The 19,578-nt window shown below is 39.6% G+C and overlaps 1 protein-coding gene across 1 annotated transcript in view; it reads right to left on the reverse strand.

Moving 5' to 3' along the window:
- ACER3 (alkaline ceramidase 3) overlaps positions 1-17,387 on the reverse strand; it is a 166,541-nt gene extending 149,154 nt beyond the window's left edge. The window contains exon 1 of the mRNA XM_053708691.1: positions 17,160-17,387. Within this exon, the coding sequence (XP_053564666.1) occupies positions 17,160-17,262 (103 nt within the window). The 5' untranslated portion in view covers positions 17,263-17,387. The remainder of the gene's footprint in view (positions 1-17,159) is intronic.
- Positions 17,388-19,578: the final 2,191 nt, after the last annotated feature.

A 19,578-nucleotide genomic window follows, 5' to 3' on the forward strand; every position in this document is an offset into this window, starting at 1 on the left:
TCTTTTCTGATAAATGTATTTTTTCTACCATTTTCCGGCCCCCTGTATCATGTGACAGCCATCAGCCACTCACAGACTAGCATACATATAACCTGTGAGCTTGTGTAAATGCTCAGTAGGATCTTGTTCCCCAGAAATTGTGCATATAAAAAGACTGTGCAAAATGTGATAACGGAAGTGAATTGGAAAGTATCATAAAAACTACATGCTCAGAGTCATAAAAGTTTATTTTTAATAAAGTATCCCTTTAAGGGACATTGGTGTGATAAAATGTTCTAACAAATAACAGCATTTCATTTTTCCATTTACACGCTTCTAAAAAAAAAAAAATAAGTCCTAATGCGACCCAATACATAAGTTTGATCATTTGTTCAATAGCAGAGAAGCATCCTGCAACTGGTCCCACAGCTTTAAGCTTGTAAGAAGTACATGAAACATTTAAAAATATTCATTGTTAGGAGACGAAAATGGCCAAGCTCTGCTCACCTATTGCGTGTATATTTTGTTATATTAAGTTTCTCCAATCAGGATCGACTCGTGAATACGTTTTCCTACGTGCACATGCTGATTTGTGCATGTGTAGTTTGAAATAGATAACTATCAAATATTAAACATGCACTGCTAAATTGTCACACAAGACAACAGCTAACTGGACAAAATGAAAGCGGTGGGCGGAGCTTGGCGGCCATTTTCAGCTTCAAACAAACAATTATTTAAACGTTTCATGCACTTCTTAAAAGCTTATTAGAAGTGGAACACATAGCAAGACGTTTGTCTGGTATGTAACAATCTATACTATTATCAGGTTTGTAATGCGTCCGTCGCCAGTTGCGCACACATCCTCAAAGGAATGTTGGCTGCGCGTGCAGCCAAAAGAATCGACCTGGATGCAGCAAAGCTGCATCCCGGTGGATTCCAAAAATGGCAGGGTGATGAAAGAAAGGGGCATTTGTATGGACATTGTTATGTATTAGTTTAGGTTAAAAAAAAAAATTTTGGGTAGCTTTGTTTATTTTTTATGTAATTTTACATTTTTTATTTTTAGTAAAATTAGCTTGGGGGTTTGTATTTTTTATTTTATTTTTAAACAGACTGCAGTGCCCTCTGGGCAGGCTGATCGCCTAGTAAGTAATAAAAAGAATAATTATTGGGTCTAGACTGTCCCTTTAAATGGGTTTAAAGGGAAATTAAAAAATGTATTTAATGGTTTAGACAGAGCATGCAATTTTACAAAATTGGCCACTATAATTGAAATTACTTTGTTCACTTGGTATCATAGGAGCTCAGGAATGTTCATGTGTGTTTAGTACCGTATGGTAATAATGATTGAAACAATGTTTGTCACTTGCAACACACATTGTTGCACACACTGTATCCATAGAGTGCTAACGACACGTGCAAGCTCATGAGTTTATATGAACTTATCAAGGTTTACTCTTCAAAGGATACATGACAACAAAAGTAAATTAGAAAGTTATTTTTTTTTTACTACATGCTCTATCTGAAGCATGGAAGTTTAATTTCAATGTTAATATCTCTTTAAAAGGGTCATAATACTCATATGCTAAATCACTTGAAACTGATGCAGTATAACTGTAAAAAGCTGACAGGAAAATATCACCTGAGCATCTCTATGTAAAAAAGGAAGATATTTTACCTCACAACTTCCTTAGCTCAGCAGAGTAAGTTCTGTGTAAACAGTTATACATTAGTTAAAGGGACACTAAACACCTGATAAAAATCATTAAAAAGTATGTTTTATTATGAATTAAAATCAAGTAATCACTACTGTCTAGTTTATTTGTTCACCTTACCCCTAAGTGTTGAAAAAAATCGATTTGAAGATGAATGCTAATCAGGTGCATTATTCTCCCATGTAAGGTGCCATGTTAGAACGCACGTTACACTGGGTCACAGCAGTCATGTGACTTGTGCAGATGAAAAAACAGCACTCAATGTTATGCAGACAGAGCTTGTCCTGCAGTTTATGTTATAAATCTGTTACAGGAAAAAAAGATTTTATTATTATGTTTTTGTATGCAAACAAAGCTTACTTTTTCAAACGTTACCACTGAATTGAATTCCTAATGTGTGTAACTGTACATAGCACTCGGCAGGGTTATAAATGTAAATCATTCTCTTCTCTGAGTCTGACAAGCTCCGGTCTGGAGAGGGAGGGGCCGAGGGGGAAGAGAGAGCAGAGAGACTCCGTGAAGAAAATAGACTAAATAACTCATGCTGGAAATACTTTTTACTGGAGATTTGTTCTATGCAATATTTTATTTTCATACATCTGCATTACACATATTACTGTATATATGTGATGTAGATGTATGAAAATAAAATATTGCATAGAACAAATCTCCAGTAAAAAGTATTTCCAGCATGAGTTATTTAGTCTATTTTCTTCACGGAGTCTCTCTGCTCTCTCTCCCCCCTCGGCCCCTCCCTCTCCAGACCGGAGCTTGTCAGACTCAGAGAAGAGAATGATTTACATTTATAACCCTGCCGAGTGCTATGTACAGTTACACACATTAGGAATTCAGTGGTAACGTTTGAAAAAGTAAGCTTTGTTTGCATAGAAAAATATAATAAAATCTTTTTATTCCTGTAACAGATTTATAACAAACTGCAGGACAAGCTCTGTCTGCATAACATTGAGTGCTGCTGTGTTTTTTATATGCACACATTATAGGTACTCTAGGTATGTGATATGAAGTGTGTGATAGGTATGTGATAGATATGAAGTGTGTGTCATGTGACTACTGTGCTGTTAAAATATGGCGGCATACATAGCTGCATCAAGCCCTAGATATGTATAGTAATAGAAACAATTTTCTAGAAATGTTTTGTGTAAGCTGAAGTTACAGCATAAAGAGCTGTACTCAGTTTTTTATTATTACACAGTGGAAGTTAGTTTTAATTATTTTTAGCAGTCAAGTGTTTAATGTCCCTTTAATGCCCAGCTCCAGGTTAAAAAAAAAAGAAAAAAAAAAAAAAAAGAAATGAACAGCAGCCAATCATCATCAACAGTGCTGAGGTCATGAACTCTTTTACTATGATCTCATGAGATTTCATAGTAATCTTCCTTAAACTGAATAGGGAAATAACATGAGTGTGCATGAGGCACGCTCTCTTGCAGGTCCTGGGACAGACATACTGATTTGCTGCTTAAAGTCCTTTACAATGGGGTGTGAATACTTAGGACATTTTGAGGTAAAATATCTTTCTTTTTTACATAGGGATGTTCAGGTGATATTTTCTAGTCAGCTTTTTACAGCTGTGCTCCATCACTTTCAAGTGTTTCAACATTTGGGCATCATGGCCCTTTAAGGGGACACTCAAGTCAGAATTAAACTGTCATGATTCAGCTAGAGCTTGCAATTTTAAACGACTTTCCTATTTACTAATTACACTTTGAGCCCCCAGCTCCTACTGAACATGTGCAAAAATTCACAGAATATACATATATGCATTTGTGATTGGCTGATGGCTGTCACATGTTACAGGAGGAGTGGAAATAGGCAGAAGTGAAATTTTCAGAGAAAAAAAAACACACACACACTACTCATTTGAAGTTCAGACTAAGGCCCCTAGTTATCAAGCCGTCAACCTCAAATACGCTGGAATTCCGCAGCGTATTTGTGGCGAGGCTGATTCGCCTTAGTTATCAAGCCCTGCTGCCCGGCAAAAGTAGAATTTTGTGACGTAAGCTTCGATCCGCCGGACTCAGTCCGACACAGATCGATTCTTACGTCACTCCAGATGTTCCGCACACAAGTTCGGCACAATCTGACTACTTTTGCTAGTTATCAAATGACTAGCAGGTACGCTCGGCACTTTTCCGGCCCAGCGTACCTGGTTTTCAATCCGCCGCCCTGGAGGATCCCATAGGAATCAATGGGAGTCTGACCATAGCGAAAGTTCATGTTCGCTGCTGCCCGATATCCCATTGATTCCTATGGGAGATGTCTGCACCCAACATCCTAACATGTACCCCGAGTCTAAACACCCCTAATCTGTCCCCCCCTACACCGCCGCAACTAAATAAAGTTATTACCCCCTAAACAGCCGCTCCCGGAGCCCACCGCCACCTACATTATACCTAGTAACCCCTATCCTGCCCCCCCTATACCGCCGCCACCTATAATAAATTTATTAACCCCTATCCTGCTGATCCCGGACCCCGCCGCAACTAAATTGTTTAACCCCTAAACCGCCGCTAACTATATTAAACTTATTAACCCCTAATCTGCCCCCCCTACACCGTCGCCACCTATAATAAATTTAATAACCCCTATCCTGCCCCCCCTACACCGTCGCCACCTATAAAACATTAACCCCTATCCTGCCCCCCCTACACCGTCGCCACTATAATAAAATTATTAACCCCTAAACCTAAGTCTAACCCTAACCCTAACACCCCCCTAACTTAAATACATCTAAATAAATATTATTCTTATTAACTAAATTAATCCTATTTAAAACTAAATAAATACTTACCTATAAAATAAACCCTAATATAGCTACAATATAACTAATAATTATATTGTAGCTATTTTAGGATTTATTTTTATTTTACAGGCAAATTTCAATTTATTTTAACTAGGTACAATAGCTATTAAATAGTTATTAACTATTTAATAGCTACCTAGTTAAAATAAAGACAAAATTTACCTGTAAAATAAATCCTAACCTAAGTTACAATTAAACCTAACACTACACTATCATTAAATTAATTAAATAAATTAGCTACAAATAACTACAATTAAATAAACTAACGTACAAAAAATAAAAAAAACTAAAGTTACAAAAAATAAAAAGTTACAAACATTTAAAAAATATTACAACAATTTTAAGCTACTTACACCTAATCTAAGCCCCCTAATTAAATAAAGCCCCCCAAAATAAAAAAATGCCCTACCCTATTCTAAATTACGAAAGTTAACAGCTCTATTACCTTACCAGCCCTTAAAAGGGCCTTTTGCGGGGCATGCCCCAAAGTATTCAGCTCTTTTGCCTGTAAAAAAAAAAAATACAACCCCCCCCCCCCAACATTAAAACCCACCATCCACACACCCCTACTCTAACCCAAACCCCCTTAAATAAACCAAACACTACCCCCATGAAGATCATCCTACCTTTAGCCGTCTTCAGCCAGCCAACCACCGATGGAACAGAAGAGGACATCCGCAGCGGTCGAAGTAATCATCCAAGGGGCGCTGAAGAAGTCTTCCATCCGATTGAAGTCATCATCCAAGGGGCGCTGAAGAAGTCTTCCATCCAATTGAAGTCATCATCCAGGCGGCGTCTTCAATCTTCATCCATCCGGAGCGGAGCCATCTTCAGACGAGCCGACGCGGAGCCATCTTCTTCCACCGACGACTTCCCGACGAATGACGGTTCCTTTAAGTGACGTCATCCAAAATGGCGTCCCTCGAATTCCGATTGGCTGATAGGATTCTATCAGCCAATCGGAATTAAGGTATGAAAAATCTGATTGGCTGATTGAATCAGCCAGATTGAGCTCGCATTCTATTGGCTGTTCCGATCAGCCAATAGAATGTGAGCTCAATCTGATTGGCTGATTCAATCAGCCAATCAGATTTTTCCTACCATAATTCCGATTGGCTGATAGAATCCTATCAGCCAATCGGAATTCGAGGGACGCCATCTTGGATGACGTCCCTTAAAGGAACCATCATTCGTCGGGAAGTCGGCTCCGCGTCGCCTCGTCTGAAGATGGCTCCGCATGGATGAAAATTGAAGACGCCGCCTGGATGATGACTTCAATCGGATGGAAGACTTCTTCAGCGCCCCTTGGATGATGACTTTGGCCGCTGCGGATGTCCTCTTCTGTTCCATCGGTGGTCGGCTGGCTGAAAACGGCTAAAGGTAGGATGATCTTCAGGGGGGTAGTGTTAGGTTTATTTAAGGGGGGTTTGGGTTAGAGTAGGGGTGTGTGGGTGGTGGGTTTTAATGTTGGGGGGGGGGGTTGTATTTTTTTTTACAGGCAAAAGAGCTGAATATTTTGGGGCATGCCCCGCAAAAGGCCCTTTTAAGGGCTGGTAAGGTAATAGAGCTGTTAACTTTCGTAATTTAGAATAGGGTAGGGCATTTTTTTATTTTGGGGGGCTTTGTTATTTTATTAGGGGGCTTAGATTAGGTGTAAGTAGCTTAAAATTGTTGTAATATATTTTAAATGTTTGTAACTTTTTATTTTTTGTACTTTAGTTAGTTTATTTAATTGTATTTAATTGTAGTTATTTGTAGCTAATTTATTTAATTAATTTAATGATAGTGTAGTGTTAGGTTTAATTGTAATTTAGGTTAGGATTTATTTTACAGGTAATTTTGTATTTCTTTTAGATAGGTAGTTATTAAATAGTTAATAACTATTCTAACTAGCTAAAATAAATACAAAGTTACCAGTAAAATAAATATAAATCCTAAAATAGCTACAATGTAATTATTAATTACATTGTAGCTATATTAGGGTTTATTTTAAAGGTAAGTATTTAGTTTTAAATAGGATTAATTTAGTTAATAAGAGTTATAATATTTAGATGTATTTAATTAATATTTAAGTTAGGGGGGTGTTAGGGTTAGACTTAGGTTTAGGGGTTAATAATTTTATTTTAGTGGCAGCGGTGTAGGGGGGGGCAGGATAGGGGTTAATAAATTTATTATAGGTGGCGACGGTGTAGGGGGGGCAGATTAGGGGTTAATAAGTTTAATATAGGTGGCGACGGGGTCCGGGAGCAGCAGTTTAGGGGTTAAACAATTTATTTAGTTACGGCGGGGTCCGGGATCGGCAGGATAGGGGTTAAAAATGTTATTATAGGTGGCAGCGGTATAGGGGGGCAGGATAGGGGTTACTAGGAATAATGTAGGTGGCGGTGGGCTCCGGGAGCGGCGGTTTAGGGGTTAATACATTTATTATAGTTGTGGCGGGGTCTAGGAGCGGCGGTTTAGGGGTTAATATATTTATTTAGTTGCGGGGGGCTCCAGTATAGGGAGTAGAACAGTGTAGTTTAGTGTGGGTACCTAGTGACAGCTTATCAATAAAGCTGTAGAAAAGCCAAAGAGCAGCGAGATCAGTTGAGTGATAACTATCACAGTCCTCTGCTCATCGCCCCGTACTTGGTGCGCAGCTTTTTGATAACTTTGGCGAGATTATTCAGGTCCGCGGCTGCGATGGTAGGCGAGCGTATTGGGCCGGCGAAGGCAGGTAAGTAGACACGTTGATAACTAGGCCTCAAAGTGCTATTACATTGTATTTTTATTGTGCATTTGTTCATTATGCAAATTTACTTGTACTTTAACTGGTAAAAAAAAAAGTTTCTCTGCTTTCCTCCCCATACTGTTTACCCCTCTCTCATATGCAGGCATTGCTATGCACTCTTTAATAAATAGCCAGTTTTTCTGGAATAATGACATTCCCTTTAAGGTCTGAAATCTCTCAGGTCATAGCTGGAACTACATCAAGTAGAAATGTGACCTAGAATGAACTGACAAGACAAGATGCAGTTACAGAATAAAAACAGGTTCCTCTGTGTTAATGTGCAAATGGTAATTACAAGTACAAGATGGAAATGCAAAATATAGGAAATAGGTCACAAACTGTGGGCGAGATTACATATGTAGCATAAGTTTCAGCGCAACTGCTGAAACCCACGTCGCCCATAAGTTCACCTCGCACTTCAGGTGAATCACATAACACGCGCTGCCAGATGATATACTGCTGTAAGTTGGAAAAACTGGCGAGGTTCAAAAATGTGCGCAACAACACTGCTTACATCCTATTGGCTGATTTGAAATTTTCAGCCAGTAGGAATGCAAGGGTACCCCTATATAAAAGGGGTATCTTGCATTCAATCTTCAGTGTGCGTCAGAAGTCCGCATGTATAGGACCTCCGTGTTGGATGGATGTCACCGATGAACGCTCCATGACACCGGGATGAAGATTGAAGATGGTCCCGCGATGGATGAAGATGGAGCTGTCTGGATGAACTTATTTTGCCAGACTTCATCAATGGTGAGTACCTATTTTGGGGATAGGTTGTTGTTTTTTTTAGATTAGGGTTTCCCCCCTCCCCCCTTATGGGCTGGAAGAAGGAAAAAAAAAAAAAAAAAAAAAAAAAAAAAAAAAAAAAAAATATTTGAAGAGGAATAACTTTATTTTGGATAATTTAGTTTGTTATTTTCTGTAAGTTTTTTTTTAATGTAATGTTAGGGTTTTACGTAAATTACTTTTTTCATTTTTTGTAACTTTTTCTTTTTCGTTTTATTTCACTGTATTTTAATTGGGTGGTTGGCGGTTTAGGTGTTAATAGTTTAATTAGGTGTTTGCGATGTGGGGAGATGGTGGTTTAGGGGTCAATAACTTATTAGTCATTGCGATGGGGGGGAGGCAGTTTAGAGGTTAATATATTTTATTAGTGATTGCAATGTGGGGGGGGTGGCGGTTTAGGGGTTGATATTGCACATGCGTTAGGAGTTTGGCTTCCAGGGAGTTACAGTGCTTTTTACAAGGGTTGCTGCGCCAACCTAGGTGTGACGAGATACAAAATTGAGGTTTTACGCCAGTTTCCAAATATGTGATCGCACCCTGTTAGTGGTGGGCAACTGGTGGCCCTTACAGGTTTTTCTTTGGCCCCAAGCTGCTCCTCTAGAACAGGAAACCAACACTGGCAGCAAGTGAAACTACCTCAGTGACCGTTTGCAATTTATATTATAACAAACAGCAGCCCCAGTTTATCAGTGTTTGTAAACCATCCGGATTAATGTTTTACTAGAACCTGCTATCTCATTCTTATCAGATTTAAGCAATCAATAGTTCCTGCAATGCACATATCTATGAAAGGGCTTGACAAATTAAATTCAACATTTTAAAATTTAATATTATATATTAATTTCAGTTTAACCCATCCCCCTCGGGTTATCAGCAAATCACAATGATTTAATTCTCAACTACCAGCAACTTGCAAAAACACAAAACAGTAATAGACCCCCTTTGTACCCATACCCCTCGGGTTATCAGCAAATCACAATGATTTAATCCTCAACTACCAGCAACTTGCAAAAACACAAAACAGTAATAGACCCCCTTTGTACCCATCCCCCTCGGGTTATCAGCAAATCACAATGATTTAATCCTCAACTACCAGCAACTTTCAAAAACACTAAACAGTAATAGACCCCCTATGTTGCCAGCAATACACACAGAAACACTCAGGCGCACACACACACCCTTGATTTCCCCTAATACACTAGCAGCAGTGAGAAAAAGGTCTTGATTGCAAAAAAAAAAAAACACAGGTAAAACATTGGCAACTATTTAACTCCATGATTGTTACAAACATGCAGCAGATGCTTAACCTTTTAAGGCCGTTATGGCATTATATTCCGTCCTAACCGCGCTGGGCTTTAGCACCGTTAGGACGGAATAGAACGTCCTAGCCGTTTGGCTGTCCTGAAGCCAACGGTGCTTCCTGGATGCGATTGCGGTTTGGAGGGGGTGCCTAGCGTCATAGGGACGCCCCCCTGACTCTATCCCATAACTGAAATCTTGCGATCACGTTCCGATGGAGACAAATTGACCCTCTCATGAAAAGGTTAAAGAGGCATTAAACACTTCTTGCTTTGTGAAGAAAAAAAAAATCTTTGTCCCACACTCCCTAAAGGCTAAAAAGCAAGTCTGTAACCTGCAAATCATCAGCTAGTTTGTACTCTCTGTATAGCACCAGAATGCTAATTTGTGGCGCTGTGATAAAGACAAAAACGGATTTAACCAGCTAACTGCTTTAGAAGGTGCAATTTGCTACTAGGCATCCAAGTCCCACTGCAGGAGTTGCACAATCGGGGTTGATCCCAATCTAGCTGATCGCATTTTGCGGCACTCGATACGCCATTTTTAACATCGGAACGCTCAGAGCTGAAAAACAAGATGGTGCTACCCATGACAAAGTCCAATTCAGTTTTTTTTATATCAAACATTCAGAATGACTGGAATCAAGGCCGTTGTTATATACACGCAACAGTGCAATTATAAAATGATCTAAAAGATTACAGTATTTTCTTTTTACACTTATGTCTCCAATTAAATGATGAGATCGATTACATTTATTTTTATAAATTAGTTTTAGTGAAGAGTGCATGAGTTCTGACTCCCAGAATTACTTCTAAACAGGATTTGCCAGCCAAGAATTAAAAATGCTGAAGAATAGAAGCGCAGAACAATCAGATGCATTGTACTAAACCGCTTTTGAGCAAACAAGCATAAATGGTTTGGAACAAAGTGCCAATATCAGGTAAAAAAAAAATTCTTACATTGCAATATATTTAAGAAGTTCTTTGTTTCTAATCTAGAAATGATCTGATATAACTGAAAAAAGAAAAAATTAAAAGGGACATAAAAATAAAAAACACACAAAAAAAAACACATACCTTTGAAAACTTTAACATGTTATGTATGCTCTGTCTCAATCCCAAAGGAAACATTTTGGGTTTCATGTCACTTTATGGGAAAATAAAAATATAATTTTTTTTATAGCAACAGGAAGACATATTTTAGATATAAAAATGATGTAATATACGCACACTTAGGTCAAGCCATGCCATATTTTTAAGTTTATTTAAAAAGAAAATGCATCGTAAACCATGATCTGTAATTCACCCAAATGGAGGCACAGTGCTCGGATTGTTTCAGATAATATTTTATACGTTAAACATACATATGTGAAAGTTCTCATTTCTATGCTTCAGTTATGTGTAATTATTGATGCTGGGTGCTCAGAAGGAAGGGGACAAAATAAAGTTTTATTAAAAACACAAGCAGAAACTTTTTTTCTGTGTGTCAGCCACACTGTCTGGAGTTTTTGCACCATTGCTTACAATTAAAGGGACACTGAAGCCAAATTTTTTCTTTCGTGATTCAGATAGAGCAAGCAATTTTATGCAACTTTCTAATTTACTCCTATTATCAATTTTTCTTCGTTCTCTTGCTTTTTTTTTTTATTTGAAAAAGAAGGCATCTAAGCTATTTTTTTGTTTCAGAACCATGGAAAGCACTTGTTTATTGGTGGATGAATTTATCCACCAATCAGCAAGAACAACCCAGGTTGTTCACCAAAAATGGGCCGGCATCTAAACGTACATTCTTGCATTTCAAATAATGATACCAAGAGAATTAAGACAATTTTTATAATAGGAGTAAATTAGAAAGTTGCACGCTCTATCTGAATCCCAAAAGAAAAAAATTGGGTTCAGTGTCCCTTTAAGTTTTTAAGCAAGACGCTGGAGATCTTTTATTGTTCTATTAATGGGACATGGAGTCCCATTCTCTTTCATGATTTAGAATAGGCATACAATGTTAAAGGGATATGAATATAAAAGAGATATATATGATATATTATTAAAAAGAGTAAAACATTATATAACAAAGCTTCAATAAATGTTTTAAAAACACTGCTGCCAAAGAGAACTAAAGACACGTGCAGACTTAATAGTTTTACTATTCAATAATAGATACAGAGAACAAAGCAAATTTGATAACAGAAATAAATTGGAAATTTGTTTAAAATTGCATGGTTTATCCGAACTATGAAAGTTTAATTTAGAATTTATAGTCCCTTTAATTCATTTGAATGTTATCTTGGCTAAAATTTTAGCAGAATGGTCAGTAAAATAGGCCAGTTGGTGTGCCCATTAAATAGGTCCTACTACTGCACATGGTTTAATTTTAAGGGCTCCATTTATCAATGTGCGGGTGGACAGGTTCACAATTAGGTACTGTATGTCAATCATGGTGATGCTGCCCACATTGATCAACGGTACAACCACTCTTGCACAACGAAATGTGTTAAAGCAGTAGCTGTCAATCACCCTAGACCAGGGGTGGGCAATTATTGGCCCTATAGATGTTATGGACTACAACAGCCATAATGCTAGCAAAGCATCATGGGAGATGTAGTCCATAACATCTGGAAGGCCGATAGTCGCCCACCCCTGCCCTAGACAAACTAGTTGGGGCGATTTTAAAACGGCCAACTTTATATGGTCCAAAAGTTTTAGTACTAACCAACAGTACTGGCATGGCTCAACAAGAGATAATTAGATTTATAACACAATTTGGTTTTTTATTGCGTCCTTTCCCACAATACATTCTTTATTGGCTGTGGGTGAACTGACTTAAAGGGACATGAAACCCAAAATGTTACTTTAATAATTCAGCTTATCACTTCTGCTGAAGCTAAACAATGGAGATGTTGTTAACAAGTCACTGACAAGCCCAGACTTCTCTAGACTCAAGAAAAGTACTGGGACTTTTGTAAAAATGAGGGCGTTTTTCTATCCCAAAAGCTACATATATACTTCTACAAGAAGGGATTGTGAGATCACCAAAATGTAACTAGACAGTTAAACGTTATGAAAAAGGTATGTAAACAAGAGGCCTCTGAAGAAATCAACCTCCTGTTGTATGTGGGACATGAAACCCAAAAATTACTTATATTATCTATTTTTATTTGTTCTCTTGGTATCTTTTGTTGAAAGGAGGGACTTAAGTTCACAAGCGCGCATGTGTCTGTAGTACTATATAGCAGCAGTTCTTCAATTATGTTACACATTAGCAAGAGCACTAGATGGCAGCACTATGTCGTGCCATGTAGTGCTACAGACGTGCGCAAGCAATCTAGATATCTCTTCAACAAGAGAACCAAGCAAATTTGATCAAAGAAGTAAATTGGAAACCTTTTTCAAAATTGTCTTCTCAGTCTGAAACATGAAAGAAAAATGTTGTGTTTCATGTCCCTTTAACACCGCAACATTCCAGAGAGTCATTGGCTGCACAGTCTAGTGACTCATTTATAACTGTCCCCAATTTGCCTCAGCAGAGAAGGAAACCTAGCTTACAACATGGCAGCTCCCACTGCTTTATAGACACTAAAACGTTTACACTTATTTCTTATGTGTAAACTCATTTCATAAATACATCTGCATAGTATTTTCTGCTTGGAACACATTGTATATTTTTTGGCGATTAATGACCCTTTAAAACCTGGGTTGTTAGGCAAGTTGGTGGGCTTGGATTGAGACCTGCTGAGTTCAAGAGTGCCACGGGAAAACTGCCAGGTAAAATGTACAACTATGAACAAATAACACAGAAGCAGGCACCAGAAAGTGAAAGTGTTCCAGGTTGAATGTACTACAACCCTTTTGCTACAGTGATATGAGCCCAATAAAATGTGCATAAAATGTATTTTAATAAAAAAAATTGATACAATTAATATTAGTTCCCTAATTGAATGATTATATGTAACGTAACGCCTTTCCTGTTTTTTTTTGCTTTAATTAACACCGTATTAAATAAGTGTTTTGTGAATGTGCTTTGTTTTCATTGTTATTAATAAATAAAAAATATTTACTAAATATGGAGTCAGTAAAAATTATATAATTTTACAATACATTCCTGAAAAAAGAAGAATTTTGTATGTACAAGATAAATGGCCATAATAGTCAAAAAATGACACGCTCTAATTTTTTAGAGCATGTCATTTTAAAACTATCAACCCTGCACTACTGTGTGTTTAACCTCCATAAAGGGTTAAACACACAGTAGAAGTACCACTTTGGAACCGCAAAGCATTTGTGGTCCTGAGCGGAAACGGACGCTTATCCAATCAGCAATGCACTATCCACATGTCTGCTGGTCCCGAGCCACACTTCCACTTTGCAGGGTAAAACAGGGTAGTGCAGGGTCGATTGTCTTAAAATGACATGCTCCAGTAAATTACAGTATGTCATTTTTAGACTATTTTGGCCCTGATAACTGTGAATCTTGCGAATATGGGGATTGTAAAACTAGAATATTTACATTGCAGTTGAGGTACTTAAGAAATAAATGCATACCTACAGGGGTACTTGCTACATAATGGTTAACAAACACTAATCATTAAACCTCTAGTAACAGGGCTAAGTCACAGCAGAACAATGACAGCATAGATGTAGATCTAACAAGTATAGCAGGTAGGTGAGCTCTCCCTGTGACAGGAGGTAATTAGAAGTACTGATAGGACCAGGGCTAATCTCACAGTAGGGAAGACCAATATCAATGCTCCTTGTGACCTTGGCCCAGTCACCTCAAGCCACAGCAACAAGCTAAGAGTTTTCCCATGAGGTGATTTAATGTATCACAAAATAGCCCAGCCTGTTGTAGACCATCACTCCAACACAAAAGGTCATGTGACTTGTGCAACCCCATAGCAAGTACTAGGTCACATTATATGTACTTTACCTTAAAAGGAGCAGTGGTTCTAGGCCATATTACATGAACAAGCAGAGGGTATCTTGATAATGCTATGCTGGCGCAAACACCTCAATGTCTTGTTATCCACCAAACAAAAGAAGTGCAGTACTCAGCCACCCTATACGCCGCAGCAGAGGCTATCAGAAGCCCTACAACTTAGTGCAGATCCTTCCAAAGGTGAGGTCATGTCTCATTATGTATCAACAATGTCAGACTATACGCAAAAGTGCAAGTACTCTTCCACACTACATGCTGCTCATCCACACTATAAGCAGAATTAGAAGTACACAGGTCACACTGTATGAAGAAGCAGATGAGATTATGATCAATAAAGCCTGGTGTAGGTACTCTAATCACAGGGCCATGATCAGCTTACAAGCCCGCAGCAGGTATTCAGTCACAATATACACAAATGTTTAGGTACTCGCACACACTATATATAGAATCACAGGTACTCAATACAGTGTGTGCTGCCTCTAACGATATACAGGAGCATATGAAATGAGAAACAAAAAATGCAGGTGGGGTGGTTGTCACCCATGTTATTTACAAGATCAGAAGTGCTCAGCCATGTTACAAGCAGGATCAGAAGTACATTACACTTTCATTCTATAGGCAGGAGCCGAAGTACTGGGGATAAGCCACAGGCAGGAGCAAAAGAACTGGAGGCCCACTATGTTCAGGAGCAAAAGAACTGTGGGCACCCTATAGGCAGGAGCAGAAGAACTGTGGGCACCCTATAGGCAGGAACAGAAGTACTGTAGGCACAGGAGCAGAAGAACTGTGGGCACCCTATAGGCAGGAACAGAAGTACTGTAGGCACAGGAGCAGAAGAACTGTGGGCACCCTATAGGCAGGAACAGAAGTACTGTAGGCACAGGAGCAGAAGAACTGTGGGCACCCTATAGGCAGGAACAGAAGTACTGTAGGCACAGGAGCAGAAGAACTGTGGGCACCCTATAGGCAGGAACAGAAATACTGTAGGCACAGGAGCAGAAGAACTGTGGGCACCCTATAGGCAGGAACAGAAGAACTGTGGGCACCCTATAGGCAGGAACAGAAGTATTGGACCATATTATAGGCAGGAGCAGAAGTCCCAGGGCACTATATAGGCAGGAGCAGAAGTACTGTTGGCACAGGAGCAGAAGAAATGTGGGCACCCTATAGGCAGGAACAGAAGTATTGGACCATATTATAGGCAGGAGCAGAAGTCCCAGGGCACTATATAGGCAGGAGCAGAAGTACTGTTGGCACAGGAGCAGAAGAAATGTGGGCACCCTATAGGCAGGAACAGAAGTACTGTAGGCACAGGAGCAGAAGAACTGTGGGCACCCTATAGGCAGGAACAGAAGTACTGTAGGCACAGGAGCAGAAGAACTGTGGGCACCCTATAGGCAGGAACAGAAGTACTGTAGGCACAGGAGCAGAAGAACTGTGGGCACCCTATAGGCAGGAACAGAAGTACTGTAGGCACAGGAGCAGAAGAACTGTGGGCACCCTATAGGCAGGAACAGAAGTACTGTAGGCACAGGAGCAGAAGAACTGTGGGCACCCAATAGGCAGGAACAGAAGTACTGTAGGCACAGGAGCAGAAGAACTGTGGGCACCCTATAGGCAGGAACAGAAGTACTGTAGGCACAGGAGCAGAAGAACTGTGGGCACCCTATAGGCAGGAACAGAAGTACTGTAGGCACAGGAGCAGAAGAACTGTGGGCACCCTATAGGCAGGAACAGAAATACTGTAGGCACAGGAGCAGAAGAACTGTGGGCACCCTATAGGCAGGAACAGAAGAACTGTGGGCACCCTATAGGCAGGAACAGAAGTATTGGACCAGGAGCAGAAGAACTGTGGGCACCCTATAGGCAGGAACAGAAGTACTGTAGGCACAGGAGCAGAAGAACTGTGGGCACCCTATAGGCAGGAACAGAAATACTGTAGGCACAGGAGCAGAAGAACTGTGGGCACCCTATAGGCAGGAACAGAAGAACTGTGGGCACCCTATAGGCAGGAACAGAAGTATTGGACCATATTATAGGCAGGAGCAGAAGTCCCAGGGCACTATATAGGCAGGAGCAGAAGTACTGTTGGCACAGGAGCAGAAGAAATGTGGGCACGTTATAGGCAAGAACAGAAGTACTGGGGTAAACTATAGACAGGAACAGAAGTATTGGACCATATTATAGGCAGGAACAGAACTACCAGGGCAAACTATAGACAGGAGCAGAAGTACCAGGGCAAGCTATAGACAGGAGCAGAGGTACTTCTGGAGCACACTATATGCAGGAGCATAGGTATATGGGTACACTATATGCAGGAGCATAGGTATATGGGTACACTATATGCAGGAGCATAGGTATATGGGTACACTATATGCAGGAGCATAGGTATATGGGTACACTATATGCAGGAGCATAGGTATATGGGTACACTATATGCAGGAGCATAGGTATATGGGTACACTATATGCAGGAGCATAGGTATATGGGTACACTATATGCAGGAGCATAGGTATATGGGTACACTATATGCAGGAGCATAGGTATATGGGTACACTATATGCAGGAGCATAGGTATATGGGTACACTATATGCAGGAGCATAGGTATATGGGTACACTATATGCAGGAGCATAGGTATATGGGTACACTATATGCAGGAGCATAGGTATATGGGTACACTATATGCAGGAGCATAGGTATATGGGTACACTATATGCAGGAACAGGATAAATGATCACTCCAGACCACCTAATGTCAGGGTCACGTGACATCTCACACATCCCACAGCAGGTACTTATCACACTATATGCAGCTGCACAGGACTCTACTCCCTCTACCAAACCGATACTCACAGAACTCTGCAATATAAAACGACACAGCGTAGTTCTCCTCACACCAATCCAGGGTGGAGGTCGGGGATCCCCAATGACCGGGCCTGTCCACCGCCGGAGCCATGTCTAACACTGAAAGCCGGCCGGGAGGGAAGAGGGAGGAACGGGGAGACAGGGGAGGAGTCTGGTGACAGGCCGAGGTAGGACAGAGGAGGAGCTGGGTAACAGGTCACAGTAGAAGGCAAACAAGACGCGGCAGGGCACCGTTCACAAGGGCAGCCCATAGCCTTGATCAATGGTTGCCATAGTAATAAGCAAAAGGGCGGGTCGTAGTAACGGGAAATGAGCACAAAACTTTCTGCATGGGGCGCGGCTTTGGCGATACAAAGCACTTGATAGAGTGGGCGTGGCTTATAATGTAAAATATTACCTGACAGGTCTTTTTAGTATGCTCTCACTATGGGCGTTGTAGCAAGGTGAGGGCGTGGCTAGTATGTAAATAAGCATTAGGCTACACTGTAAGGCACCGTGACGCTTAAAATATGGGCGCGGCTACAAAACGAAGGCGTGGTTGGGCATGAAAACTGTAAAGATGACTATAAAAGCGTAATATTGATTGGTAAGATATGGGCGTGCCCTATAATGTAGATTAATATTTGTGAAGTGGGCGTGGTTTTACAAACAAGTGACTGCTGTAGTCATTTTATTATTATAGGCCTAAACTCGAAACGTGTTTTATTTTTTATCATGTGCATTCATTCTTATGTGCTTAATACTTTTAAAATAAAAAGTAGTTTTATGAAAATTGACATATATTGTAATTAAGTTGTTATTAGATATATGAAAGATAATGATTTATTGTGCTTGTAAAATATTTTCATTTTTAAAATGTTTTAGAATATATAGTAATTGTTTATATGGGGAAAAATACAGTTTATGAAATCTCGTTTTCAAACCAAGGGCGAGATTACATATGCAGCGTAAATTTCAGCGCAACTGCTGAAACCCATGTCGCCCGTGAATTCATCTTGCACATCGGATGAATCGCATAAACTGTGCCGCCAGATGATATACCACCGTAAGTCGGATAAACTGACAAGGTTGAGAAATGTGCGCAACTATACATTTCTTGCGTCGGCAGTAACTTACGGCAGTTTATCATATTGCGGCACGTAACAAAAAAAATATGTTGAAATCACACGTAAAAATCTAAACCAGACGCAAAAAATTAAACTGACACGTCAAAACACCATTACAACCCCCTAAACCGCCATCCCCCCACATCGCAATCAATATTTAAAGTTATTAACCCCTAATCCACCATCCCCCCACATCACAATGTCTAAAAAAACGTATTAACCCCTAATCCGCCATCCCCCACATCGCAAACTACCTAATAAACGTATTTACCCCTAATCCGCCAACCCCCAAAGTACCTAATTACACTATTAACCCATAATCCGCCGACCGCCTACCCTCCACAACGCAAAGTACCTAATTACACTATTAACCCATAATCTACCAACCCCCCACACTGCAAAGTATCTAATAAAGCTATTAACCCCTAAACCGCCAACACCCCAAAACGCAAAGTATCAAATAACTATATGGGCAAACCAGCCAAAGTCTACTAAGAGCAAGGATACAATGGTAAAGGATACAGATAAAGGTAGGATATAAAAGAAGAAGAAAACATAAAAGAAGAAAGCAAAAAAGAAAGGAGAAAAAAAAGACAAAAAAGATTAAACACACACAAAAAAAATTGTTTAAAGAAACCACAGAATTTAGAAAAAGAAACAAAGGCATACATAGATTGTTAGATATAATGGTTTATGTCACTCATTTAAGCAAATTTAAAAAAAAAAAGTTTTTTGCTTTTTCTGGTATATCAAATATGATCGTCTCCTTCCTTCACCCTTAATATTGCTGGATATAACAATGAAAATTGGCGTCCTTCTTTTACCAAGATGGAGCAGATTGGGGAGAAGCGTTTCCTTGTCCTTGCAATTTCAACGGAGTAATCCTGAAACAAGAGAATTGTTTCCCCCCATGAAATAGACTTCCCATCTTCCTGTAAGCTCTCATTAATTCATCTTTTACTTGGGAGTTTAAATATTTCACAATTACTGGCAGACATCCCAACCTGCAAAAACTAATTTTAGGGAGGTGCCCCCCCGTGTACCCCCCCTCCCGGTGCCCCCCTGCCCCAATTCAGAATTCCTCAGAGCTCTGATTATGAAATAGTTGAAAATGTTATCACAAAAAGTGAGAAGAAAAAAAAAAAAGACAAGATGAACCTTGCATGTATAAATATATTGTGCAGACTCCCATAATCTCTATATTGAATATAGAGATTATGGGAGTCTGTACAATATAAAGATTATGTGAGTCTGCACAATATAGAGAGTATGGGAATCTGCACAATATAAAGTATGGGAAT

The sequence above is a fragment of the Bombina bombina genome, chromosome 3, assembly GCF_027579735.1.
Source record: "Bombina bombina isolate aBomBom1 chromosome 3, aBomBom1.pri, whole genome shotgun sequence".
Lineage (NCBI taxonomy): Eukaryota > Metazoa > Chordata > Amphibia > Anura > Bombinatoridae > Bombina > Bombina bombina.